General features: G+C 36.6%; 3 protein-coding genes across 7 annotated transcripts in view; 2 read left to right on the top strand and 1 right to left on the bottom strand.

Annotated features, from left to right (window-relative positions):
- The window catches only part of PXK (PX domain containing serine/threonine kinase like), a 274,909-nt gene extending 265,502 nt beyond the window's left edge, over positions 1-9,407 (top strand). For 2 of the 5 annotated variants that reach the window (XM_053720959.1, XM_053720958.1), the window contains exon 18: positions 7,791-9,407. In XM_053720959.1, coding sequence (XP_053576934.1) covers positions 7,791-7,990 — 200 coding nt within the window. In that variant the 3' untranslated portion in view covers positions 7,991-9,407. The remainder of the gene's footprint in view (positions 1-7,790) is intronic. The other 3 variants (XM_053720962.1, XM_053720960.1, XM_053720961.1) reach the window with 3 other exon arrangements.
- A 3,105-nt stretch (positions 9,408-12,512) lies between these two features.
- On the bottom strand, positions 12,513-25,515 carry PDHB (pyruvate dehydrogenase E1 subunit beta). The gene is made up of 10 exons (XM_053720956.1): positions 25,417-25,515; positions 25,271-25,330; positions 23,845-23,952; positions 20,543-20,605; positions 18,602-18,637; positions 18,225-18,510; positions 18,028-18,138; positions 16,208-16,299; positions 15,364-15,505; positions 12,513-13,453 (listed from the first exon to the last, which is right to left on the bottom strand). Exons 1-10 carry the CDS (start codon positions 25,450-25,452, stop codon positions 13,302-13,304), a joined length of 1,086 nt encoding a protein of 361 aa, XP_053576931.1. The 5' UTR covers positions 25,453-25,515; the 3' UTR covers positions 12,513-13,301.
- Positions 25,516-25,778: 263 nt separating this feature from the next.
- KCTD6 (potassium channel tetramerization domain containing 6) overlaps positions 25,779-27,886 on the top strand; it is a 43,400-nt gene continuing 41,292 nt past the window's right edge. The window contains exon 1 of the mRNA XM_053720954.1: positions 25,779-25,787. The gene's annotated coding sequence lies outside the window, so the exon portion shown is untranslated. The remainder of the gene's footprint in view (positions 25,788-27,886) is intronic.

Genomic DNA, 27,886 nt, shown 5'->3' with positions numbered 1-27,886 from the left:
TAAGCCTACCTAGCTTTATTCTTCAACAAATAATACCAAGAGAACAAATCAAATTAGATAGTAGTAAATTGGTAAGTTGAACATTTACTTTACTGTAGGGCTGCAACTAACTAATATTTTCATAATCAATCGGTCGACAAATTCCCCCCCCCCCTATATTTAAAATACAATCTACATACTGAGTGTAACACATAGGAACGTCAGACTAAAACTTTAGAACTTTACATTAACACAACAGTTTTTCCAATTTTTAAACAGCAGAACAAATTTTTATAATTTAGCAAAACAAAGCCACAAACTGTTTCAAAAGAGATAGAAGGTAGACTATCACATATACCACCTTTCAGAAACTTTGCATTGAAATGCAAAAATGTCAACAGGACCACATGCTCCTGGCTAAGGCTGGCTCTCTCTTTGCAGCTATTTTGCCTGCAGCAGATAACAGACGCTCCGATGGTGTTGAGGTGCCTGAGATGCATAAGTAGGGTTTTTGCCAATTTCACCAATGCAAGGGGCCTCTTGAGAAAGTAAGCCCGGACTTCATTCTAACCAAAATATTTTGAATATCTATATGCAATGGGTAAATAACCAGCTATAAGGTTAGGGGAAAAAATATCTAGTGCGCTCTTAAAATAACAGATATATACTTATAGAGGTTGAATTTGGTGCATATTACAATGAATTAAAATATAAAAATATAAAAAAAAAATCAAAAGCTCTAAGGACTATATAGCGATAACAGTACAAAGCTGTACACATTTATCTATAGAGTACATATAATAAGCAATCGCAAGCAATCCACTAATAATTGTGCAAACAGATAATAGTGCACATGAATTCAAATAACATCCTATAAATCTTGGGCTAGGTATAAATAAAAAGCTAAGCACTATATCATGCAAAGCATAGTCCCAAACCACCTGATTTAATATAAATAATCCAAATGATGACTCCCATTTTATTTCTGGGTTGCACAAAAGCCTGTAAACGTATTCTGTCCTGAAAAAGTGAAAAGTAAATGTCAGTAGACGTCCTTTAGGCTAATCGCATAACCATAAAACACAATACCATGTGCAGGAGCTCATTGGAGTGAAGCAGCTGCTGTTGTGCACAGACCAACTAATAGCAAACCAACTAATCGATTAGGAGATTAGTTGACAACTTTTTTCATAATCGATTATTATCGATCATATCAATTCGTTGTTGCAGTTCTACTTTACTGTGACTTTAGGATAAGTGGCTGAATGATGGGGTATGTAGTTGACAAAGGAGATTGTTTTGTTTATTATAATTATTATTAGAAACATTATTATCATTCATTAAATAAAAAAAGCTGCCAGTGCAGGGCACTTCATTGTATCCCTTTGGCACATGGCTCCTAAAAGGCTCCCTTTTTTAGACCAACAGATCTAGAAGCAAATGTATACACCAGTGAAGTTGTGGGGTAAACAAGTAATTTATATGTAAAAAACAATATATGTTATTTGTAGCATATTTTCCCAATAGCAGGAGTATGCATGAGCCCAGCTAATTAAAATTCTGGTCTCGCTGTTAATGATAAAACATGAGATATGATTACAGGACTAGTTTGCTTCATTGCTCTATTACCCCTCATAGTCAAGGGCAGAGTTTCAGAAGTGTAACAGATTATTATAGTATTCTGATTCTCCTTTGTGAATTGTCAAGGGGGGCAGTGTACCCTTGTACAACACACGGGTGTGCTTTTTTCCATTGTAAATCAGTGTTTGTCCATACAGTTCCCATGAGTGTTCACAGTCGTCATCGTCCAACAATGTACATGTTTTGTGGTTTGTTTATTACTTAAAATAAATGAGAAGTTAATGACAGTAGTCCTGCATATATTATTGATATGATAGGAGAGCCTTATATTAATGGTAAGCACAGGATTGTCACATTTTTATCTCCAGAGCATCTATTTTTTACCTCATGAAACACCTTCAATGAATGTTGTTTCCTTTGTTGTCCACAGTCTCTGTTTATATCAGAACACACAGAACATAGAAAGATTGAAATTGTGTTTTGCTTTTAAAGTGAATGTCAAGTTTGATGAATCAGTGCCTGGTTTTTAAAAACCAGGCACTTTAATTCATCAAAATGTACTTTTCACTCGTTTTGCTAAAATACTTACCTTTTAATCTTAAAAGCCTATCCAGCGCTTCCCCCTCCCGTCGCAAGCCTCTTCAGATGTCAAAAATGATGAATCCGGCTTCCTCCAATCACGGTGTTGCGTCAGGCAATGATTCCCCTGGGGGGGGAAGCCGTGATTTGGAGGATGCCGTATTCGTCATTGCTGATGTATGAAGTGATGAGCGGCAGGAGGGGGAATCGCTGGAGCGGCTTTCAAGATTAAAAGGTAAGTATTTTAACAAAACGACTGAAATGTTAAGTTTGATGAATGAAAGTGCCCCTGTTTTTAATAGGGTTTTTAAAAACCGGGCACTGATTCATCAAACTTGACATTCACTTTAATGACCTATGCGGTATCCTGAGCAATTCTACCACGTTAAAGGGACGTAACCTTTTAAACCAGCACTGTATACACCTTGAACAAGCTAAATTTGAAATATAATTTCAAGGCATTGTAAGTCGGAGATTGCAAAGCAGAGTTGGTGAAAAATGTTGTTTCAGACTGGGTATATGGAAGTACAATGTAACATTTTAAAAAGAAAAAAATATATATGTACATATTGAATCCGCTATTTGATTGTGGCAGTTGCAGATTTAAATTTATCAACAGGAAATCTGTAGCTGCTATAGATAGATATAGAAAATTCTCAAGTTTCTATAGCAACATTTACCATTTTGTGGGCGCAGATTGTAGATTGAAATTAGCATATTACAGATTATTTTTTTTATTATTATATTTTGAGATGAGAAGTATATTTCTGTTAATATTCTGACCATACATATATATTTTATATATTTTTTTAAATTAGAATTGAAATCTTGAACATGGCCCTTTTTCAAAATCAAGTGAGATTCATTGTGGCAAAATGCACTTGAAAAATTCAATGTGTTATTCAAAATCAGTTCAGTCTGATATACGCAGCTCGTTAGCCAATGTGACATGTTGTTGAAAAATAAACGCGGCTGCAATGTTTCACTCTTCGAGCAGCCATATTGGGTTCAAATGCAATTCAAAAAGCAAGCGAGGATACAAACATGTTTGTGTTGTTACAGCAAATCATCCTCTCCATCTTCCTGCTGGCAAGCTCTTTTGTAAGCAATGGAGGGAACACAGCCAGACAACAGTGCGGAAAAAACGTAGTTTTGTATGCATAATGCATCATTTTATTTTTGTCCAATTAAAGATTTATTTTATTATGTATCTAGGTACACACAGGACCCCTTAAAGTGAATGTCAAGTTTAATGAGAAAGTGGCCAGTTTTTATAAATACTCTTAAATACAGGGGCACTTTCATTCATTAAACTTTTCATTTAAGCGCCTTTTTTTTATACTTACCTTTTTCTTTATGACAGCAGAGCGGCGATCTTCCGCCCGCAGCTCCTGCTATACTTAGCAAAGCAATGAGAAATCCGGCTACCTCCAATTATTGCGTGACCTCGTGAGTTGGATGCCTTGGGGTGACCGCAATGATTGGAGAAAGCCGGATTCGTCATTGCTTCGGGCGGAAGATTGCCGGGCTGTTTTCATAAAAAAAAAAGGTGCTTAAATGTAACGTTTAATGAATGAAAAGGCTCCTGTTTTTAAGAGTATTTTTAAAAACCGGGCACTTTCTCATTAAACTTGACATTTACTTTAAAGGGACAGTATACACTCATTGTCATATAACTGCATGTAATAGACACTACTATAAAGAATAAGATGCACAGATACCGATATAAAAATCCAGTATAAAACTGTTTAAAAACTTACTTAGAAGCTGTCAGTTTAGCTTTGTTGAAAAGGTAGCTGGAAAGCCCACTGCAAATGGCAAATAAGACACTCCCCCCTCCCCCTTCTTTTGCATATGAAAAGACCCTTTACACAAACAGGAGCAAGCTGGAGAAGGTAGCTGACGGTATTCACATAAAACTTTGGGGCTTGGTTAGGAGTCTGAAAATCAGAGCAATGTTATTTAAAAATAAGCAAAACTATACATTTATTTTAAAATAAAACTTTATGGGCTATATAAATAGATCATTTACAAAACATTTATGCAAAGAAAAAATGAGTGTATAATGTCCCTTTTAAGTTGCAAAAAAAAAAAAAAAAAGTGAACTGATATAGAAAAAAATAAACACCCCAAAATTTTTCTTTCATGATTCAGAAAGAGCATACGATTTGAAGAAAAAAACAACTTTCTATTTTTCAATGTTTCTTTGTTCTCTGTATATCTTTTGTTGAAAAGCAGAGATGTAAGCTCAGGAGTGTGGAGCATTATATGGCAGCATTTTGTTTTTTATTTTTCAATACACTGTCTCTTACACATACACACATATATCACACACACACACACACATATATATATATTTTGGAGTGGGATTGTGTGGGGGACCTATATCCCCTCAAAAGAGTGGGTATAGGGTATCCCACACAAAAAATAAGCGCTGTGAGTATAATTTAGCTAGAGTGTGGGTTGGGAATCCTATAAAAGCAGCTGTAATTCTGTACAAATGAAGGGATAGCCCACCATAAAATGGTGGGTTAACCTCCACGGAGAAATGTGGGAAAAGGAAGAGTCGAAAAAAGCGCTATTCAAGGGTCTATTCCCAGAACCCACTGTCAGTTGTATGGCTTGTATGTGTGTATATAAATATTTCTCACTATATATCCTTAAATAATGAGCTGAGGATATATTGTGATTAATAAATATCGCTGGTGATAGACTTGTGATTATAAATATCACTTGAAAACATAAGTTGTTGTAGATGGTTATACACGGTTATAAAAGTGCACTTTTAGTGAAAATCTTGTTTTATATATATATATATATATATATATATATATATATATGTAGTCACAGTTGTATGTTATATATAATAATAATACATTCTAGATGAAATTAAGGATAGTAAGTCCATCAAAGGCAAATATTGATAAGACAAAAAGAGTTTTTCACATTCAAAATATCCGGTAGGTATAGCACTTACTAGAACAAACCTCAATCATATGAGGTAAGTTGCCGCCTCTGTAAGTGGGAAACTTCCGAAGGTCTGATGTGGCAGTAGTAGTAGGGCCTTGTATGCGTGTCCTTCTCCTCTTAGAGTATGGGGTCTTGGCCCTGGTAGGGACTGGTTACAGATTCTCCCCGAGCTCCAGCACGTTTATGCAAAGTGAGAAGCAAAGCACAAATACATAGTGTACAACTGTTTAATTGAAAATAAAAACAAATATAAAAACAGACAAATGGCCACTCAGATTAAAAGTCCTCAAACATATGAGGCATGTAAAACACACTCAGAAAAAGCCTGTAGGTCACAAACTCTGTAAATTGGAAACTGCAGATGCTGTGTCTCAGTAGAAAGAGAGCGTGTCCTCCAAACAAACTGCTGAAAGTCCAGTGTTTTTATACAGGCTAATAAGTCCTTGTATCAAGTTTGCAAATACGATATGTAGCTAATGCAAAGATAGAAATCTATCAGTGATAGCAATAGAACAGAAAGTCCTCCAAATGGAGTGAATAAAAATGATCCCTTACGCGTTTCAAAGGCAGTTTTTCTCCTTCTTCTTCAGAGGGTATTCGCTCATATACCCTCTAAAGAAGAAGGAGAAAAACAGCCTTTTGAAACGCGTAAGGGATCATTTTTATTCACTCCATTTGGAGGACTTTCTGTTCTATTGCTATCACTGATAGATTTTTATCTTTGCATTACCTACATATCGTAATTATATATTCTGTGTTGTGTGATTATTTTATTAGGTTTATAATGCTGTCTAGCATTTAAAGTCTTAATTTCAAAGCTTTAAAAATAATGTATTGGGTGTTACTTATGACAATTTTGAGATGGTCCTCACTTCCTATTGACTTACATTATAAACTGGGTTTCAATTTACAACGGTTTTGATTTACAACTATTCCTTCAGGAACCTAACCCTAGCGTAAACTGAGGGCTACCTGTATATATATTTAGGGATTGTTTTGTATATGTTATTCAGGAACCAGACCAAAAAAAAAGTACACAAATGTCAAGGATGGTAGTGACATAAATCTTGCAAATTTGAAGTCTTCAATATTGTGATTAAGCCCTTCTGATTTGTCAGTTGTAATAACACGCAGTGGTGAGCCAGTTGTGCGTTGCAGGATAATCATAAATAAGTAATGTTTGGGTAATTCATTTTTTTCTAGTTTCATATATAAACTTCCTTGTATCCCTTTTCAATTTTTTATGAACATTTTGACACTTTTTTTTTTACCAGTCTATATAGCTTCTTCTTGTTGTAGATAGAGTCTACTAGTTATACAAATGCAGATTTATTATTGCTCATGAATGTCACAATTAAATTACTGAGAATATACAATGTATACATTTTTTTTTTACTTCAGTTATCAAATTTAATTCTCTTTCTAGTTATTCTTAGTTGAATCTTTGTTCCTTTCCATGAGAGCGCAGGCACATACACATCTTGTGCACTATGTGGCAGCAGTGAGTGTAGCACTGTTACATGAACAAGATTACAGTAGCTTCTGTTACTTTGATAAAACTTTATGGTAAACTAAGCTAATGAGCATGAGTGCTGCTTAAAGGTATATAGGAGACACATCATATTTAGTGATTCATACAGTGCATCGTAAAAAAAAGATTCAAATTTACTATTTCTAAAATGTGCTTCGTTTCCATGATATTCTGTGTTAAATAAACACCTAGGTAGGCATCTGGAGCACTACATGACAGGAAATAGTGCTCTTACAAATGGTTAACACTGCTCTCATATAGTGCTCCAGAAATAAGTCGGCTCCAAAGCATACATCCCTGCTTTTCAACAAAAGATTCCAAGGAAATTAAGAAAAAATTTATAACAGAAGTAAATTAGATAGTTGTTTAAAATTGCATTCTCTAACTGAATTATGAAAGAGATCAATTTTGGGTTTTATATCTCTTTAAAAAAAAAGAAGGCTGAACACAGAGTGCATTTGTATTTGCCATTTAAACAGGGAGGTGTGTAGTATCAGTAAGCAAAAGAAGAGCGGTGTGCGCTTTGCTGTCACTCAACACTGCCCTCTACAGGTTGCTTGTATAATATTACTACACATACTCCTCTTGTATATATTGCTCAAGACACACAGATTTTAACAAATTATACGCAAAAAGTAAAAAATTGAAAACAGGAGCTATATACATATACACACTGTGGGGCCTATTTAACAATGGTCTGTCGGACCTGATCTGACAGTGCGGATCAGGTCCTACAGACCTCGCTGAATGTGGAGAGCAATACGTTCTGCATATTCAGCATTGGCCAATCGGGTGCCAGCAGGGGGGTGTCAATCAATTGAATTGCAGTGATGTCTGTCCGCCTGCTCAGGACAGGCGGACAGGTTATGGAGCAGCGGTCTTTAGACCGGTGCTTCATAACTGGTGTTTCTGGCGAGCCTGCATTCATCCGAAGCTTGATAAATGGGCCCCTGTATGTAAATCATGAATAATTTTGGCTTCCATACAGGCTAGTTTATATACATTTTAACCTAATGCATGTAGTATACATTAAAATAGTTGTTTTTTCACTTTTATTTTACATTCTGTTAATAATCCATGTTCAGAACTAGGATGTATTGCAGTTTCTTTTGTTATTGCATTTTGTAATTTATTGTGTCTGATCACACAGGAACTTCACCATGTTTAGTACCAGCTCCACCTCCACCGCCGCCATTACCCTCCTTAAAGAAGGATGCGCCAACAGAACCAGCCAGCCCGTCTGTGAATGGAGCCGAGCGTGGGGCTTTACTCAGTTCCATAAGAAACTTTAGAAAAGGTGTACTGAAGAAATCAGCGACAAATGACTTAAGCTCGCCTACAATCAGCTGAAGATGAATGTACAGCATCTAGTTCTTTCTGGTTTCCTTTCAACCAATGATATAATTCTTAGGTTTATATTCAAATTATTTCACAAATCATTTTTAACTGAAAAGGCAGAGTTCTCAGAAAATACAAAGATACTCAATAGGTGAGAAATATAAAAAATACTGTCCAGTTTTGTTAACCAATTAGTCCAGCAAAGACACCAGTGAGACAAGACTGACCGCCGTTCAGATTCCTATCGCGCCATCTGACTGATAACTTAAATGGTTGTGCTACAGTCCCGTTCTTAAAGAGACGTAAAACTCAAAATTGAATTCCCTATAAATTAATATAAATGAAGCATTGCAATATAGAGTATTCCATTAGTTTGCTATTTTTGTCTTATATTATTAGACTGGCCAAAACAATTTCTGTAGCCTACAAGGCATTAGTTTGTTAAACGCATAGTTACACTATAAGCAGAGCACTAACTTCCGTAAAGGGGTTAACTGCGTAACTAAAGTCCCAATCAGGAGTTAAACACAGAATTCCAAAGAAAAGTACTGCAAACACCAAATGCGTAGTGCTAAAATGCTGCATTTCCCCCAAACCAGCAACATCTTACCACTCTTCCTTATAACTTAAGAAAAACAGTAAATGGGGTTGTGTAGTGCTCTAAGCAATCACTGCGTAGTATATACAACTGGGACAGGCAATTTTCAGCATATTTAAAGAATCTGAACATCACCTTCTCTAGTGAGTGTGCGAGAGACAGTATTTTTTAATAACAAAATCAAGCTAAATAAATCTATAGAACAATGTTTTAATTTATAGAGAATTCAATTTTGCGTTTCACATCCCTTTAAATGCCACTATTTTGTAAAAATGGCCTAGTTTGAATTACTTGTAATACCTATACTTGTAGGTAGTTTATCATATTGTATTTGGCCTAATATATCTTCAATTACTGTCTAACGTAAAACCGTATAGATGGTTATTTATAGGTTTATATTACATATTTTTAGGACCATAATATTAATGATCACATAAAACCAGTAATTTATCTGACCTGCTTGTAATAATGTTCAGCCTGTTTAAATACTTCCAATCCATTGACTTGATCTGCTATAGAAGATTTTTGCTTTCTAGATTAGCCGAACTCGTTCTGGACTATACAACACTTCATTTCTTACCTTTCTGGTATAGAGGATGGGACATTTATAACAGAGACTTGTTAACATTTAAAATCCGTTACCAAAAGGTATCTATTAGGACAAATTAGATTACAGATGGTACCCTTTGCATATTGGAGCTTTTCATGATTTATTTAATCTTTTGCACTTTAAACATAAAGCAGAGGGAATGTGTATATGTATGTTTTCTGGAACATGTAATACAATGTATATTCAGTCATATTTTTATTAAAATAATGAACCTTGTATAAGACTTTGGGCTCATTTTGTGCTATATTAAGTAGCTATGCAATTTTTACAAAATGGAAAATGATTATACTTAGTGCATCACAATTACTCTAACTACAAGACACCTGTTTATTTTACATGAGAAGTGGTATACACACACTACAAACAAATTTGGACATGATTCAGATAGAGCTTGTAATTGTAAGCAACTTTCCCCTTCTATTGAATTTGCTTTGTTCTCTTGGTGTCCTTTGCTGAAGGGTAAAGCTAGTTAGGCTGACAGGAGTGTACACATGTCTTTAGCATTATAAGGCTGCAGTGTATGCATTGATGTATAACATTGCTATAAACTGTTCGAAATCTTAGGGCCATCCCATAAATTTGAGCCACAATGTTTTGGCCATCCCTATAATTAAATAAGATTTAGCTCTAACTATCTGTAGCTATAGTTCTCTAGATCGATCTGCTGCTCTCAAAATATAAAACAAATATATATTTTAATGAGAGGGCACTCTACAGTCTCACATTTATCTGAAGACTGGGATGAAACCCTAAAGTCATGAAATCCACGCTTAACAGAAGATCACGTAAAGAATACAAACCTCCGGTCTGGACCCCAATGCTGGCGGTTTAGCAAAAAATGTATATAGGCATTTTTTGCTAAACTGCCAGCATTGGGATCCAGACAGGAGGTTTGTTGTGCGTTTGTTGTTTTTTTTTTTGTTTTTTACACAGTTTGTAAATGGGGTTGGGCGTTCCCCGACTTTCCATTGGTACACGGATCGACTAGCGCTGAGGCGTTAAACTAGTCCACAGATAACGATGACACTGGTGAGATGTCAAATAGTTTTATTTCTTATTTGCTATTTAACGGTGGAGTGCAGGCCAGCATGCATACACGTGCTAAACCATACTGGATAGATATTGTGTGTGATCGATATACAAAACACAAGGCCCAATTTTAAAGGGACAGTTTACTCAAAAAATGTTCTCCCCTTTAATTTGTTCCCAATGATCTACTTTACCTGATGGAGTGTACAGTATTAAAATTATTTACAAGTAGCTCCTTTGACCCTTACATTGGCATTTGAAATAGTTGATTTAGCTTGTGGTATCCCCACCTATGCTGAAAGTTTGTGGCCGCAAGTCCAAGCTATAGCTAAGCTTTGTAAACACAGCCAGGAGAAGAAATTACACCCCCAGTGGGATATAGCAGAGATAAGGTCATAAAATGTTGATTTTCCATTGTTCTCTCCAAGTATTGGTGATTGGTTTATGGACAGATATAAGATAATGAAGCGGATATGTGTACACAATGTGATAAAGTAATGAGATCTGATTATACCTACAAGCTCAACCTATTTTATTAGGTTGTGGCTTCAAAACACAAAATCAGAGCTTTAATATACAGAAATAAACCTTAAAAAGCTAATGTTCACACATTTTTTTTGCTCTGTAGTTGGTAAAAAAAAGCAATTGTAAACACATTAAGGGGAAAAACAATTTTACAGTACTGTCCCTTTAAGTTGATGGTGGCTCCTGGTTTATCAAGCTCTGCTATTACTGTTGCAAACATTGCTGCCCGACAGCTAGACACATGCACACTGCTGAGCTCAGCCAGGATTACAAAGGATACCAAAAGAACCAATATGCTGATGCGTTTTTAGTATTTAAACAACTATCATTTTAAAACATAGCCATTTTTTAACCAAGGATTCCCTTTTGAAAAGCTCTCATCACTTTTACCAAGGTTAGAGACAGACATAAATGAATGACTAAAAAATTACACAAACGATGGCAGCATTAAGGCTGTGACACACTGCAAGCAGAGCGACGCGCAGCGTGTAGATGCAGCTGTGCGCGCTCAGTGTGTCTTGCCTTTTCATCTCTGAGCACTCTGCTGCGTCAGGTCGCGTAGCTAAGCGATCAGAGATTAAATATTTGAACTTCAGAAGCGATGCGGAGCGAAGCAGCTGCTTTGCCTCGCGCCGCATCGCTTGCAGTGTGTCACAGCCTTTAGGCTTATGAAATCTGCAGCGTGAACTTATCCTATTATTAAAACCCCACAATTTTCAACCTAAAAGTGATATGAAAAAAACTAAATTTTCATTTTTAGTTAAAATTAAAAGGGACACTGAACCCAATTTTTCTCTTTTACGATTCAGATAGAGTAGGTAATTTTAAGCAACATTCTAATGTACTCCCATTAATTTGTCTTCATTCTGTTGCTCTCTTTATTTGAAAAAGCAAGAATGCAAGTTTAGAAGCTGGGCCCATTTTTGGTTCATAACCTGGGTTGTGCTTGCCATTTGGTGGCTAAATGCACCCACCATTAAACAGGTGCTGTCCAGGGTCTGAACCAAAAACTGTCTGGCTCCTTAGCTTAGATGCCTTTTTCAAATAAAGATAGTAAGAGAACGAAGAAAATTTAATAGGAGTAAATTAGAAAGTTGCTTTAAATTGCCTGCTCTATCTGAATCATGAAAGAAAGAAAATTTGGGTTTAGTGTCCCTTTAAAGTTGAGGTCAGCTAGATCATGCAGTTTTAAGAGACTTCAATTTACATTTATTAAAATTTTCTTTATTCTCTAGGTATCCTTTAATGAAAAAGCATAACCCGGTAGGCACAGGAGAGGCAGTGCCCTACTGAGAGCGAGATGGCAATTAGTTGTTACACGTCTTGTCATTGGCTCCCCAGATGTGTTCAGATAGGTCCCATTAGTGCATTGCTGCTCTGAAGCAGAGTTTAATCCCTCTACAGGGGTTAAACTGTTATATAATCTTTTGGCACTTTTATGTCCTTTTAAAAGTATTTAACAACCACATTAAATTGTACTAACAAACAACTTAAAGAGGTGCTTAAATAAATGGTAAAACAGAAAAAAATAAATGACCATACTTTGTATAAATTGATTCTTCCCAGAGATAATTAATACAGATTTTAGTTTTAAATACCCTAATAAGGAATAGCTTACATTTAGGCTCAATATGAATCTGACCTCTCCTACATAGATTTACAATAAGCTCTTCTGATGCAGCGTTTGGCTGACGTTTATTTTTTCCTATTTTTGCCTATTGGTAACATTATTAAAATGTGTTTAAGGAGAGAGAAAAAAAAAAAAAAAGGCATTTTTAATAGTTCACAACTTAAGATTGTTTATTTAGATAAAGAAAATGAACACCATATTGTATTTTAATAGTTTATACTTTCAAAATAGGATGTAAAAGGAAAGTAAGGATGAAAATGACTTTTCATATGTGCAAACCGCCTTGTAACAGGATTCTCCTTAGACTACAGAGATATGAGAGCCGGACAGGAAGGAGTGTTTAATATATACATAGGATGATATGGGAGATAAAGTATTAAAGGGACATTAAAGTCTTCTTTATATATACATAGCATATAATCAGCAATTAAGCCCTGCGATGCATGTTCAGAGTACAAAATAACATTCTTAAAAAGCATTTAACAGCCTTTTTTGCAGAGTTTTGCAAATCAGGAGCAGTTCATAGATACATCGCTAAAAAAAAAAAAAAAAAAAAAGCCAGTTGAGTTAATATTCCTGGTCACTTTTGCTGCAGCCATATAGGGGCAGATATATAGGATCTTGGATCTATGCAGTCACTATAGAATGTTACAGGGTCAAATTCATTTCACCATCTATGGGAAATCTGGAACAAGCATGATTTTTGGAGCTATTTTACAGCCAAGGCTGGTGCAATAAATAATGAAAGTAAACTAAGGTTTTGGATAAAGTTTGAGTTTAATGTCCCTTTAAGGCAGCTTTGCTTAAAATATCTGCAAGTATGAAACGTGTTATTTTGCACTTATAAAATGAAGTAATCCCACAGACGTTTTGAACTCAGAGCACACTTGAATGCAGGACTTTAAATGATTGAAATTTAAGAGCATATTTGTTACTGCAGTACATTTAGTGTCTTTTTAACCGCAAAAATGATATCCTTCACTTGTGGTACACAATTCTCCTCTAATGTCTTGGCATAAGGCATAGGAACATCTGCACCTGTCACACGAACCACCGGTGCATCCAGGTAATTGAATGCAGGACCTAATTTAAAAAAAATAAAAAAAAAAAAGTTTATAAAATGAGTTATTAAATACAGATTCAAAATACATTTCAGATGTTTTTCACAATACATCAGTTACCCATGTACACAGACATGGGAGTGTATTTTAAAAGCCAAGGCATTGATAGATATTCTAGAAATAAATTAAAATTTCAGATAAATATTTGAATTTAAACCAAACACTTAAAAAAAAAAAAAAAAAAAAAATAATAATTAACAGTGGCAACATATTCTCATTGTAGGGTATACTGAAAATATTTCTTTAGAGTATAGACATGTTTAAGATTGTAAATGAAGGATTTACAAACCAAAATTAAAAAATAGCCTACAATATAATTGTTATTGTTTTAAAAGATAGATAATCCCTTTATTACCTATTCCCCAGTTTTGCATAACCAACACAGTTATATTAATGTACTTTTTACCTCTGTGATTACCTTGTATCTAAGCCTCTTCTGACAGCCCCCCTGATCACATGACTTTAAATCACAAAATAGCACTAAATGCAAGTCAGTAGATAATCTTAAATAACTCTTCGGGCCTGAACACAATGTTATCTATATGGACCACATGAACTATCAGTCTCCTGTTGTGAAAAACAAATACAAAAGCATGTGATTAAGAGGCTCTATAGTGGCTTAGAAACAGGCAGAAATTTAGAGGTTTAAATGTTATAAAGTATATTAATATATCAATTTTGGTTGTGGAAAGAATTATAATGGTTAGTAAAGGCGTTGTTCATCTTTTTAAACAATAAGAATTTTAGTGTAGACTGTCCCCTAAACTTTTATTTGTATTACAATAGTATGTTGAGGCAGTATAAAGCTGGGATACTTTTGTGTCACAGTTTCAAGCGTATTAAAAACCCTTCCACCATTTTATGGTTCAGGTAGATCATGCAATTTAAATACAAACACCAGCACTTTCTGTACAAATCTCAGATCTTATGCTGGAATTAAAGGGACAGTATACTATAAAATAGTTTTTCCCTTAATGTGTTTCCAATTAATTACTTTTTTACCAGCAGCAGAGTATACAATGAATGAGATTTGCTTTTTAAGGTTTGTGTATAAGAATTAGCTGATTTTGTGTTTTGAAGCCACAACCTAATAAAATGGATTGAGCTTGTAGGTAGAATCAGATCTCATTACTGTATCACATTGTGTACATATACCTGCTTCTTTATCTTATATCTGTTCATAAACCAATCACCAATACTTGGAGAGAAAATTGAAAATTAACATTGTATTACATTACCTCTTCTATACTCCACAAGGAGTGTAATTTCTTCTGCTGGCTGTGTTTACACAGCTTGGCCTTAAGGCCAAAAACTTTCAGCATAGGTGGGGATACCACAGGCTAAATAAACCATTTAAAATGCCAATATAAGGGTAACAGAAATACTTGTAAACAATCTAATACACTTCAGCAGGTAAGTGGATTATTGAACAAATTAAAGAGGAGAAAATATTTGAGTAAACTGTCCCTTTAATTGATAAACAAGAGTATTATGAAGTCTACAAACAAACAAGATAATCAGCAATTACGTATTTACTAATAAGTAGCCTAAGCAACTTGCAAATCTGAACCTGTGGGCATTAAAAAGGTGTTAGTTTTAAAAAAACAAAACAAAAAAAAAAAACTTTGTATTGCAAAGTGCATGTCACTGCTGCCATAGAGGTATTCAACATAATACACCAAGAGAACTGAATTTAATAAACATTGGAAAGTTGTATAAAATTGCATTCTCTCTCTGAACCATGAAAGTTCTTTACTGTCTCTAAGTTTTATTGATGTCATACCTTATATGAATATCTGAAAAAACTATCTGGCTGCTGCTCTTAAGATTTTATAGAAGAAGTTGAAAATAAAGCGGTTTTACATCGGTTACCTTCCATAATTCTTGCACAGATTTCTGCTCCTACGCCAAACTGTGGCCAACCTCCTTCAACAGTGATCAGGTGGTTTGTTTTCAGTACACTGGCTTCAATGCTTTCAATGTCCATTGGCCTAATTGTACGCAAGTTGATTACCTTTATAAAAAAAAAAAAAAACATTTCCCTTAATCTGACAGCTTCAATATAATAAAGCCAAAGGCCCAGAAAACCACAGCCAAATAATCCCTTAACTTGAATCACACGTTAATGAAGAAAACAAACATTTCAGGTTTTATCTGATGTAGTAAGAGTCCTATTTTAAGTATTTAAATCTCTAAGCTATTGAAAGAAACTGGGCAAAATGACTTTCCAGAGCAGTGTTCTGCCCAGGACCCAAGTAATGGGCACACCACACAGATGATTTACTGACCACTTGGCTAAATTTTAAGCCAATATTAAAGGGCCATTATAGTTTTAAAAAAAAATTAAAAATCTTGTTAGCACATGTAACTAAGGCTAATCAACCCTAGACTACTGTACGTTTAACCACCGCAAACAAACACTGCTGGTCCAGAGTAGAAAATGCTGCTGATCCAATCAGCAGCACTAGTTCCACATCTGAGTTGTGTGACTTCCTTTGCAGGGGTTAAAACGCACAGTACTCTAGGGCTGAGTGTTAAAATTACATATGCTAACGGAATATGTAATATTTTGACTAAAATGGCACTCTAAGCTAAAAATTATTAAAATTTTACACAAATCATTAAATCAATCTATATTAAATTGTGCAATTTATTTGTGCTTTAGCTGGTTCTGTAGACACTTATGCCAGTATATCAGTACCATAATTCACCTTACCTCACAATCAATGCCCTCTTTAGCAAGCACGTTGGCTGCCTCCAAACAATGTCCAACAGGTCTGGAATGTGAAACCAATGTGATCTGGCTACCTGCAGCAGATATAAATAAAATAATAATAAAAAAAACCCTATGAAAAATCTTATTAAGCCTTTCGTGCCGGGGTTAACGTGTCTACATCGGAACTGTTCCGATGTAAACAAATTGAAATCTTGCGATCATGCACGCGATTTAAATTATGGGATCACGTCAGGGGGGCATCCCTATGATGCTAGGCACGCCCTCCAGACTGCGATTTTATCAGGGAAGCGCCAGTGGCTTCAGGAAAACCCAAGCTGTTAGGAGGTTGTATTCCGTCCTTTGGTGCTAAAGCCCAGCAAAATTCGGACGGAATACAATGTCCTAACGGGGTTAAAAGTCCTGCATCTGCTGAGCTAAACACAACTGGCGATTTGCAAGTAGTGACTACTACTAACAAGTGGTTAATCATCTGTTTCCTGCATGGGAACAGCAGTTTGTTGCAGCTCCTAAGCGGGACTTTAAAGGGGCAGTCTACCCAAAAATGTTTGTTTAAAAAGACAATCCCTTTATTACACATTCCCCAGTTTTCATAACCAACCCGGTTCTATTAATATACTTTTTATCTCCGATTACCTTGTATCTAAGCCTCTGGGCCGACTTATTTCAGTACCATTTACAAACTTACATTTTAGCCAATTAGTGCTGCTTTGTAATTAACTCCATGGGAGTGAGCACAATGTTATCAATATGGCACACATGAACGAGCGCCATATAACTGAAAAGCTAATAAAATGCACTAAGATAAGAGGTGGCCTGCAGGGGCTTAGAAACAGGCAGAGATTTAGAGGTCATAAAGTTTATTAATATAACAATATGTAAGGATGTGGATATGTAGAGCGCTGGATATAAATAAAGAATTCCAAACACCTCACTTTGAGAAAGATCCTTCAATCTATTCAAAATGTTTACTAGGTAGTATGAAGATGAAGTGAGGGCGCTAACGATAGCTAAAGGAATAAGTGAAAAGTGTAATATTATAAAACTTCCTAAATTAGGAAAGTGCGGTGTGCGTTTGTAAAGCGGGAAGTGCAAAAATGTATGAATCCTTTCCTTATTCTGTAAAAACACACGTTACTCCCTGAGCAAAAGATATTATGGCCAAAAGAGTCCACTGGTATAATGCCATCTTCCCACACCCCTATGTCCTTGGTAGCTGATTGCCATAGAAATTACAATCACTTAATAGGTGACTAATGTTTTTCAGGAAAAAGAGGCACATTTTTTAAATGAGGGGGTCACAAGCTTAGGTGGCAATCAGCTGATCACCATGAAATCAGTAATTATTTGAATATTCAAGAGCATCAGGGGGTGACGTATCCCCAAAGTTCTCCCCTACAAAACAAAAAAACTTGAGACCCTGTATTTGAAAGCAACAATCCTAACCCTTTTAAAATGTGTGGTCTTGCATCCGTTCCAACTGCCAGGCGATTTCAATAGCAGTAACCAATACCTCTCACAAGGGTGGGGAGTTATGGCGATTTTTAAAAGACTTTATTACCCCAACACCACAGTGAGGTCCCATAATTTAAGTATGAGGTCATGTGTCTTTATAACGGTCAAAATGATTGTCATAAAAATGATTGTCATAAAAATGATCCAACAGAAAAAACAAAACTGAAATCTAGGTTAACACTAAAGACCAGACTGAGCTCTGTTGTAAATTATTCATCATTTGTTCCTAGCTTTATTTAAAAAAACACTGCATGTATCCTTTCAAGAGATGTAGTGAATGGACTCACCTTGCCGTTCTACCTTTGCTTTGCCTATGGGAACAACAAAGTCCTTTGACTGAGCCTCTTCAGATATCTCAAATGCCACACCATACATCAACTCATTTTCTAACATTACCACTGAAACAGAAGACAAAAAAGCATTAAATGAACAAGAGAAAATAAAAATCTGTTGGCGCATGAAAAGAAGTTATAAAGCAGCTGACCTGGGTTATTATCGCGAATTGCAGCTTTCAGGAGACCTCTTGCATCTTCTGCATTCCATGGACTGACCACCTTAAGTCCAGGACAATGTCCATACCAAGCAGCAAAGCACTGAGAATGCTGAGCGGCTACACCTGCAGAAGCCCCATTTGGCCCTCTAAAGACTATTGGAACTGGCACATGCCCAGAAGACATATAATAAGTCTTGGCAGCAGAGTTGATAACTTGATCAATGGCTTGCATAGAAAAGTTGAAGGTCATAAACTCACAGATTGGCCTTAGCCCAGCCTATTATTAAATAAAAAAAATAAGAGGTCAAAATAACATCCAAGTTGTTATGGGCAATTCATCAGCATTCAACTGTTTATCAATTACGTACCATTGCCGCACCAACAGCAATTCCTGCAAATCCCATCTACAAAAATAAATACACAAAACATTAGTAGTAAACAATACACTGAGCTGCATAACAGAGGCACATGATACATCTTGATAAATGATACACATACATAAGTGTTCCTTTGCGGAATTAACTTTTTATACTGTGTTGAACAAAAATCCAAAGGAGCCTGACTGAATGGACACAATCATGCACATTTCATTTGCACCTTAAAAGGGACAGTCAACCTAAAAAAAAAAAAATGTTCCTACTTATTTAGATAATGTTTGCAATGATTAGTATTGCAAACAGTATCCCAATGTGGATCGATATATAGTGTGTAAGTAAAAATACTTACTAGTTCATCTTCGGACGTTTTGAGATGGCCGCCTGAGCCCGCCCTCATCCTGATCTTGTACTCCTCGTCCACAAGTCGAATTTTGCACGGAGGCGTGATATGCGCAGTTTATGCTCCAGGGGGTTTTTACAGTTAGGAACTGTAGCATTCTAAAAATCAGGCAGTGAAGCCGTTAATTTACAAACGGTGCCAGCTCTCTGCCATAAGGAAAGTGGCATTTGCTAAAACTTGTCATTTGTAGGGTGTAGTACTATTACTAATATGGTCACTGCTCTTGTAAAAATAATGTCCTGTAAACGGAATGATTTCTTCAATGCCAGGAAACTGCAGCCTGGTACAAAGCTTCTGAATGCAGAAGTCACTGAGAAATTTTCTGAAGTCTGAAGAAATCTTTCAGTTTACAGGACATTATTTTTGAGCATAAACAGCGCATTGCGCATGCGCAATTCGTGGGTCCGTGCAATATCGACTTGTGGACGATGAGTACAAGATCAGGATGACGTAGGGGAGGGAGGGCTCAGGCAGCCATCTCAAAACGGCCGAAGATGAAGTGGTAAGTATTTTTACTTACACACTATATATCGATCCACATTGGGATACAGTTTGCAATAATAATCATTGCAAACATTATCTAAATAAGTAGGAACATTTTTTAGGTTTGCTGTCCCTTTAAATTTAAATCAGCATTTGAATAACAGTTTTCATGACATACATAGATACCCATTATAATGAAAAAAATGCCATGCTTTAATTTGTTGGGGCTTTGCTAATGTTAAAATTGTATGCTCTAATTCTGTGTTTAACCCCTGCAAATGGGTTAAACACATAGTTAAAAGTACAGCTTGGGAGGCACAGAGCACTGCTGGTCCCAAAAAGAAACTGACAACTACAGCTGAATGACTACTGCTGCTGACTGACTGTTATCGTTACTTTCTGCTCTCGACCAGCAAGTGCTCTGCAGCATTTTACCTATGTGCTTAACCCTCCAAAAAAGGTTTGAGGCATCACTAGTTTAAAAATTACATACTCCAACAGCACGTCATTTATTATTATGGCCTTTTAACAGCTGCTCTTTCATATTTAAATCAGACAAATTGAGAAATGTCTATTTAAGAAACATAGATCACTTTTCTCTCAAAAGGGATAATGCCAATATATAAAGCTGTATACCAGTATGTGTATTGTAACAAAGAAACAAAATTATGCAGTACTAATTGTGAACATAATGGTAGAATTTGTAAAAACATTTACAACAAGGAATTTGCATGTATAGAGTGCTGAAACTTTTGTTTCCAAATCACTTGTCATATCGCTCCCAGTAAAGTGAACATCTGCTTTGTGATTGTTTTTATAACTTACCTCTGAGTTCTGGCACTAACATAGTTATAAGTATATTTAAAGTACAGGTTTCTGGCCTCAAAATATTTAATTGCATAAATATGTAATATATTTGATTGACACATTTTTCAAATGTGTGCTGTAAATTTTATTGCTCTGTAATAGAATCTATAAAACTTTAAAAAGAATTCATACTGGCCCGGTAACAAAGTTGTAGGGGAAAGGTGTTCTCAACATGTTGATACCTCAGATATGGGGGTGTCCATAATCCTTTTGTCTCCATATTTTTTCCAAAGACCTCTGCTGACCTGAAATGTTAAGAGTTTATTTAGTATTATAAAGGAATGAGGGGGGAGGATGCTACACTAAATATGGTGGTCTAGTAATAGTCTCAGTCATGGACCCATACACTCAAACACTAATGAAGAAGAGTGAGGGGGGTGCAAGGGTATAAGTAATAACTAATTAATATCTTCAAGAAAGAAAATAGAAATATACCAAGCGGCACACACTTGTTTAAGTTGAGTACATTAAAGAGGGGTCATACTTAAAACATAACTTATTATTAGGTATTACTTAGAAATTAAAAATATATTGTACCAGCGCGGTACGGAGATAAAACCAATTAAAAAAAGAAACCTAATGTTTCCAAATAACACTGTCTGCGACTCAGGTTAATGATACAAAAAGTATCTAATACAGGTGTACCTCGCTCATACAGCGGGTTAGGGACCGGAGCCCTGCTGTAAAGTGAAAACCGCCTTAAAGGGACAGCATACACTCATTTTCATATAACTGCATGTAATAGACACTACTATAAAGAATACAATGCACAGATACTGATATAAAAATCCAATATAAAATGGTTTAAAAAAAACTTACTTAGAAGCTTTCAGTTTAGCTCTGTTGAAAAGGTAGTTGGAAAGCCCACTGCAAGTGGGAAATAAGACACTCCCCCCTCCCCCTTCTTTTGCATATGAAAAGACCCTTTACACAAACAGGAGCAAGCTGGAGAAGGTAGCTGACGTTATTCACATAAAACTTTGGGGCTTGGTTAGGAGTCTGAAAATCAGAGCAATGTTATTTAAAAATAAGCAAAATTATACATTAAAAAAAAAAAAAAAAAAAAAAAAAACTTTATGGGCTTTATAAATAGATAATCTACAAAACATTTATGCAAAGAAAAAATGAGTGTATAATGGCCCTTTAAAGTGAAACAAGGTGGTTTTAGCTTTCTTTTCACTTGCCAGTGTGTTTAAAACATGTTTGAGCTAACATATATTAGGGGTGCAATAGCACAAAGTTTAGTTTAACACAAGCACAGCACAGTATTCAATAAAAACTGTTCCTGTAAAATAATGACAAATTACTGCAGTAAAATTTGCCACACTACAACACAGAGACACAGATTGCACTGCAATACAGTAAACAGAGTGAATTGCGCATAACAAAATGGTGCCAGTCACTTTTCTCACAAGCTCACGATGAATACAGCATTGTTTCAAAATCCTTGGAGGTTAAACTTCCGCTTCACAAAAGCGATGTATTAGCGAAGCGCTGTAAAGTGAGTTTTACCTGTATAGCAAATAAACAGGTATAGTCACTATCAATCATGAGCTGCAGTAATACAACTGTAGTTGGATAGGGAAGCCCAACTGTGGAGTATTCAGCGAATAAAAAAAAAAAAAAAAAAAAAAAAAAAAAAAAAACTTTCCTCATTTATATACATACTATGTTTTTAGAGACACCTCAAAAGGGGTGTAGTCAGGAAATGGGCTTATCGATAGAGAGAGATAGAGAGATATATTCTAACGCTGAACATATCCAGTTATTTCAAAAACTTTAGGGCAATATCCACTGCATATATGCTCAGAAAGTGACAAAGTCCTGAAGGAACCCACAGTAAACCAAAATTAGTATTGCAAACTCGGAGATACACAGACAGGCAAACGCCTGACGTATGTTTCGCCTGAGCTTTTTCAAAGGCATACGTGGCCCCACAAGTGTCCTATATGTTTATCCATTGTCCTATCATATCATCGTTTTGATACACGCCACACCAATTTCATTCACCCATTGGATGCTCTGATAGACCAATCGTATCTCCTATTCTATTCCGCCCCCTGACTGCACCATAGGGGGCGTGTTATTTCTTACGCCGGATGATTGGCTATCGTGCCATAGTGTAAGCTGACTCACTTATGTCTGTAGTGGTATAAATCCCTTCATCCTCCCTGCTAATAAATTCTAATGTGACATAAGCTGCCAGATACTATTGTAGCGCAACACTGCTGTCCATATGCTTAGATAGACCAAGTGATTCAGCTTACACTACGGCACGATCAGCCGGCGTAAGCAACGATGCCCTCTATGATGTGGTCAGGGGGCGGAATAGAATAGGAGATACCATTGGTCTATCTGAGCATCCAATGGAGGATTGGTGAGGCTTGTATCAAAACGATGATATAATAGGACAATGGATAAACAAAGAGGACACTTGCGGGCCACGTACACCTTTGAAAAAGCTCAGGCGAAACGTAAGTCAGGCGTTCGTCTGTCTGTATCTAAGAGTTTGCAATATTAATTTTGGTTTACTGTGGGTCCCTTCAGGACTTTGTTGTCACTTTCTGAGCCTATATGCAGTGGTATAGTCAACGTTAGTATATATCGATAAGCCTATTTCCTGACTACACCCATTTGAGGTGTCTCTAAAAACATAGTCCGTATATAAACAAGGGAACTTTTAATTCGCTGAATACTCCACAGTGTGCTTCCATATCCTACTACAGTTGTATTACTGCCGCTCATGATTGACAGTGACTATACCTCTTTATTTGATAGATTTAGATACTTTTTGTATCATTAACCTGAGTCACAGACAGTGTAATTTGGGAACATTATGTTTCATCTCAGTACCGTGCTGGTACAATATATTTTTAATTAATACCTAATAAAAGTAATGTTTTAAGTATGACCCCTCTTTAATGTCCTCAGCTTAAACAAGTATGTGCCGCTTGGTATTTTTCCATTTTCTTTCTTGAAGATATTATTTAGTATTAAAGTGAATGTCAATTTTGATGCTATAGTGCCTGGTGTTTAAAAATTTGATTAAAAACAGGGGCACTTTAATTCATCAAAATTTACATTTCACTCCTGTTGAGAAAAAAAATAAATTACCTTTTAATCTTCACAGCAGCTCCAGCTTCCTCCGGTCGTTGCAAGACATTTCTGACTTTCAGAAATGATGGATAGGTCATCCTCTAATCACGGTTTCCCCCCCGGGGGAATCAGTGTCTGATTCAACACCGTGATTAGAGGAAGCCGGATTCCTCATTTTAGACCTAGGAAGAGGCTTTGCGACGGGCGGAGGAAGCTGGAGCTGCTGTGAAGTTTAAAAGGTAAGGTTTTTCTCTCTCAACAGGAGTGAAATGTAAATTTTGATGAATTAAAGTGCCCCTGTTTTTAATCTAATTTTTAAAAACCGGGCACTTTAGCCTTCATTTTCTATGACTATTGTTGGTAATATATTAGCTAATAACGTTTTTACCTTATATGCTCCATCGTACTGAGCTACTTCTTCCCCAAGCAGGAAAACTTTTTCATCCCTTTCAAGTTCTTCATCCAGCGCTTGATTTAAAGCATCACGGACAGTCACCTGTCAAAAATAAAGTAGGAGAGACATAAGAAAATATATAGGTTTCATCCATAAGCATTATATAATCACTGCCCGGCAGAGAGAGGTATTAGTAGTAAGTTACAAATCAGAGGGAAACAATGCGAGAAAAAAACAAGATTATTTTCTAGAAATATTAGATCCAATTAAAAATAAAAAACACTAAAATCTTAAACATCCTAGAAAAAAGAAAGGAAGTATATGTCAAAACTTGTACATGTGGAAGGTCAGTTTAGAAAAACAAAAAAAACAAAAGCATTACTGAAAAGTGGAGCAGTCAACCAAAAAATAATTAAGCTTGGTTTTGCGCAGCATAAAAGATTATTTTTATATTGTCCTAATGTAGTGTCAGTTTAATTTAAAAAAAAATTCCAGCAGCTTAGAACATGTAAGTTTTATTTTTAAGCTGCAGCTCATTATAACCCCTCTACCCTTATGAAGGACACTTATGCACACTACAGTTTGATAGTTTAACTGACACTGTAAAATGCTACTCAGCGATTATATCATCATAAAGCATAAGATTCTTTTTTGGGTGTTGGGGGCACAAATGTCAAAATGGTGTGATGATATTGAAGACACCTTTCAAGGGGTTAATCCCTGGCGGTAACATTTGCAGAATATTGCTATCAAAAGGACAGGTTTGAATTCTACTCAAAAAATATTTATACAGAGTTGACCTTTAGTAATTATTCACACAGTATATATATATATCTTTAATGCCTTCCTAAAGCACCAGGGCTATTCTAAGAGATACCTAGGAAGCTGTCTGGAACAATCTAGTACTCTTGCAAATGGATAATATTCTTGTAAAACTTCTGCCATATAGTGCTCTAGACACGGGCAGGCTCATAAGCTTACGTTCTTGTTTTTCAACAGAAGACATCAAAAGAACAAAGAAAATTGACAATAGAAGTAAATTAGAATGTTTAAAATAGCATACTCTATCTGAATCAGAAAAGAAACATTTGGAGTTTCATATCCCCTTAATTTTTAAACTGAGCATAAGCTCTGTTCAGTCTGTGATGCATAACACACACAAAATATATATATATATATATATATATATATATATATGTGTGTGTGTGTGTGTGTGCTAGAGAAAGTTTTTTCTGATATAACATTAATGGTAAATGTAAGTTGAGATGTTGCAAGTTCTGAAATCCTACAACTAAGGTTGGGAACCATCTATAAGATCTATATTCCAACAAGAATAAAAGCATTCATAGGGGTGTGCTCTGTCCTTGAGTGAAGCTGACAGCTATATAAAGCAATAGGCAGGCCTGGTAAGTGAATGTACCTGGAGGGCAGCTGGGGAGCTCTTGTGGAAGCCTCTCTGCAGGAACAGTGACACTTGGCTCTGTGGAACACAAGAAAAAGAAGATAAAGTGCACAATAAACAAACTCAGTAAAATGATTTTATTTAGCCCCAGGTAACTCTAATACCTTCCCAGTGCACAGAAGCTTTCTCAAGGCCGCCATCTTCAATCTGTCCTCTGAGCAAAGCGTCGCCCTTCGCAAGTCTCTCCACCAATCAGAAGCTCCAACAGCGCCACACAGACTGTACACGCCTTTACAAAATCAGCTGACTGTGACTGACCAATAAAAGCACTTCTTTTCTTTTTAACACGCCAAACCTTCTCTATATCCTATAGCTCCACCTACATAGAGTAAATAGGGAAGAGAGATATTGGTGCCTAGCAACGACCAATGAGAAATAGGGGTGGGGAATCAGTACGGGTCAACTTTTCTTAGAAGTTAACACATTCGCTGCCGTACTAATTTGAAAAAATAAAGGAGCTGAACAGGAAACGGAGGTATTAGGGAGAGGTCAGCACTCAGCTTGTTTGTTTAGTTATGGGAGACTTATTGAGAGGAGAAAAGCCAACTATAATCTTTATTCATGATGTAACAGAAGGGTCCCCCCCCCAGGAGAGGAGCCATTTAGTGGTTTTGAATATATATTTTAACGGGAGGATAGGAGTGAGGCCACATGAAAATGTGGTAATGGACAGGAGAGACCTTCTCGTAGGTTTGATGATAGTCAGATGCCATGGTCATTATGAGAGAGGCCAGTTGAGTTATTTGGTAATGGGAACGAGGCAATTGTAATGTTTTGGTGATGAGGAGAGGGCCAGCTGAATCTTTTAGTGATGAAGAGAGGGGCCAGCTGAATATTTTAGTGATGAAGAGAGGGGCCAGCTGAATATTTTAGTGATGAAGAGAGGGGCCAGCTGAATATTTTAGTGATGAAGAGAGGGGCCAGCTGAATATTTTAGTGATGAAGAGAGGGGCCAGCTGAATATTTTAGTGATGAGGAGAGGGGCCAGCTGAATATTTTAGTGATGACGAGAGGGGCCAGCTGAATATTTTAGTGATGAGAAGAGGGGCCAGCTGAATATTTTAGTGATGAAGAGAGGGGCCAGCTGAATATTTTAGTGATGAGAAGAGGGGCCAGCTGAATATTTTAGTGATGAGAAGAGGGGCCAGCTGAATATTTTAGTGATGAGAAGAGGGGCCAGCTGAATATTTTAGTGATGAGAAGAGGGGCCAGCTGAATATTTTAGTGATGAGGAGAGGGGCCAGCTGAATATTTTAGTGATGAGAAGAGGGGCCAGCTGAATATTTTAGTGATGAGGAGAGGGGCCAGCTGAATATTTTAGTGATGAGGAGAGGGGCCAACTGAATATTTTAGTGATGAGGAGAGGGACCAGCTGAATAATTTAGTGATGAGAAGAGGGGCCAACTGAATATTTTAGTGATGAGGAGAGGGGCCAACTGAATATTTTAGTGATGAGGAGAGGGACCAGCTGAATATTTTAGTGATGAGAAGAGGGGCCAACTGAATATTTTAGTGATGAGGAGAGGGGCCAACTGAATATTTTAGTGATGAGGAGAGGGACCAGCTGAATAATTTAGTGATGAGAAGAGGGGCCAACTGAATATTTTAGTGATGAGGAGAGGGGCCAACTGAATATTTTAGTGATGAGGAGAGGGGCCAGCTGAATATTTTAGTGATGAGAAGAGGGGCCAGCTGAATATTTTAGTGATGAGGAGAGGGACCAGCTGAATATTTTAGTGATGAGGAGAGGGACCAGCTGAATATTTTAGTGATGAGGAGAGGGGCCAACTGAATATTTTAGTGATGAAGAGAGGGGCCAGCTGAATATTTTAGTGATGAAGAGAGGGGCCAGCTGAATATTTTAGTGATGAGGAGAGGGGCCAACTGAATATTTTAGTGATGAGGAGAGGGGCCAGCTGAATATTTTAGTGATGAAGAGAGGGGCCAGCTGAATATTTTAGTGATGAGAAGAGGGGCCAGCTGAATATTTTAGTGATGAGGAGAGGGGCCAACTGAATATTTTAGTGATGAGAAGAGGGGCCAGCTGAATATTTTAGTGATGAAGAGAGGGGCCAGCTGAATATTTTAGTGATGAAGAGAGGGGCCAGCTGAATATTTTAGTGATGAGGAGAGGGGCCAGCTGAATATTTTAGTGATGAGAAGAGGGGCCAGCTGAATATTTTAGTGATGAGGAGAGGGACCAGCTGAATATTTTAGTGATGAGGAGAGGGGCCAACTGAATATTTTAGTGATGAAGAGAGGGGCCAGCTGAATATTTTAGTGATGAAGAGAGGGGCCAGCTGAATATTTTAGTGATGAGTAGAGGGGCCAACTGAATATTTTAGTGATGAGGAGAGGGGCCAGCTGAATATTTTAGTGATGAGGAGAGGGGCCAGCTGAATATTTTAGTGATGAGGAGAGGGGCCAGCTGAATATTTTAGTGATGAGGAGAGGGGCCAGCTGAATATTTTAGTGATGAAGAGAGGGGCCAGCTGAATATTTTAGTGATGAAGAGAGGGGCCAACTGAATATTTTAGTGATGAGAAGAGGGGCCAGCTGAATATTTTAGTGATG

The sequence above is a fragment of the Bombina bombina genome, chromosome 7, assembly GCF_027579735.1.
Source record: "Bombina bombina isolate aBomBom1 chromosome 7, aBomBom1.pri, whole genome shotgun sequence".
Lineage (NCBI taxonomy): Eukaryota > Metazoa > Chordata > Amphibia > Anura > Bombinatoridae > Bombina > Bombina bombina.
This window is presented reverse-complemented; position numbering and strand designations above follow the sequence as displayed.

Coding starts and splice junctions, on each gene's coding strand:
- PDHB (XM_053720956.1), bottom strand. CDS start 25,452: ATGGCGGCCTTGAGAAAGCTTCTGTGCACTGGGAAG. Junction 16,300..18,027: donor AGCAAAGGTAGAACGGCAAG/GTGAGTCCATTC, acceptor TATCTGCTGCAG/GTAGCCAGATCACATTGGTT. Junction 13,454..15,363: donor CTGTGCAAGAATTATGGAAG/GTAACCGATGTA, acceptor TTTTTAAATTAG/GTCCTGCATTCAATTACCTG.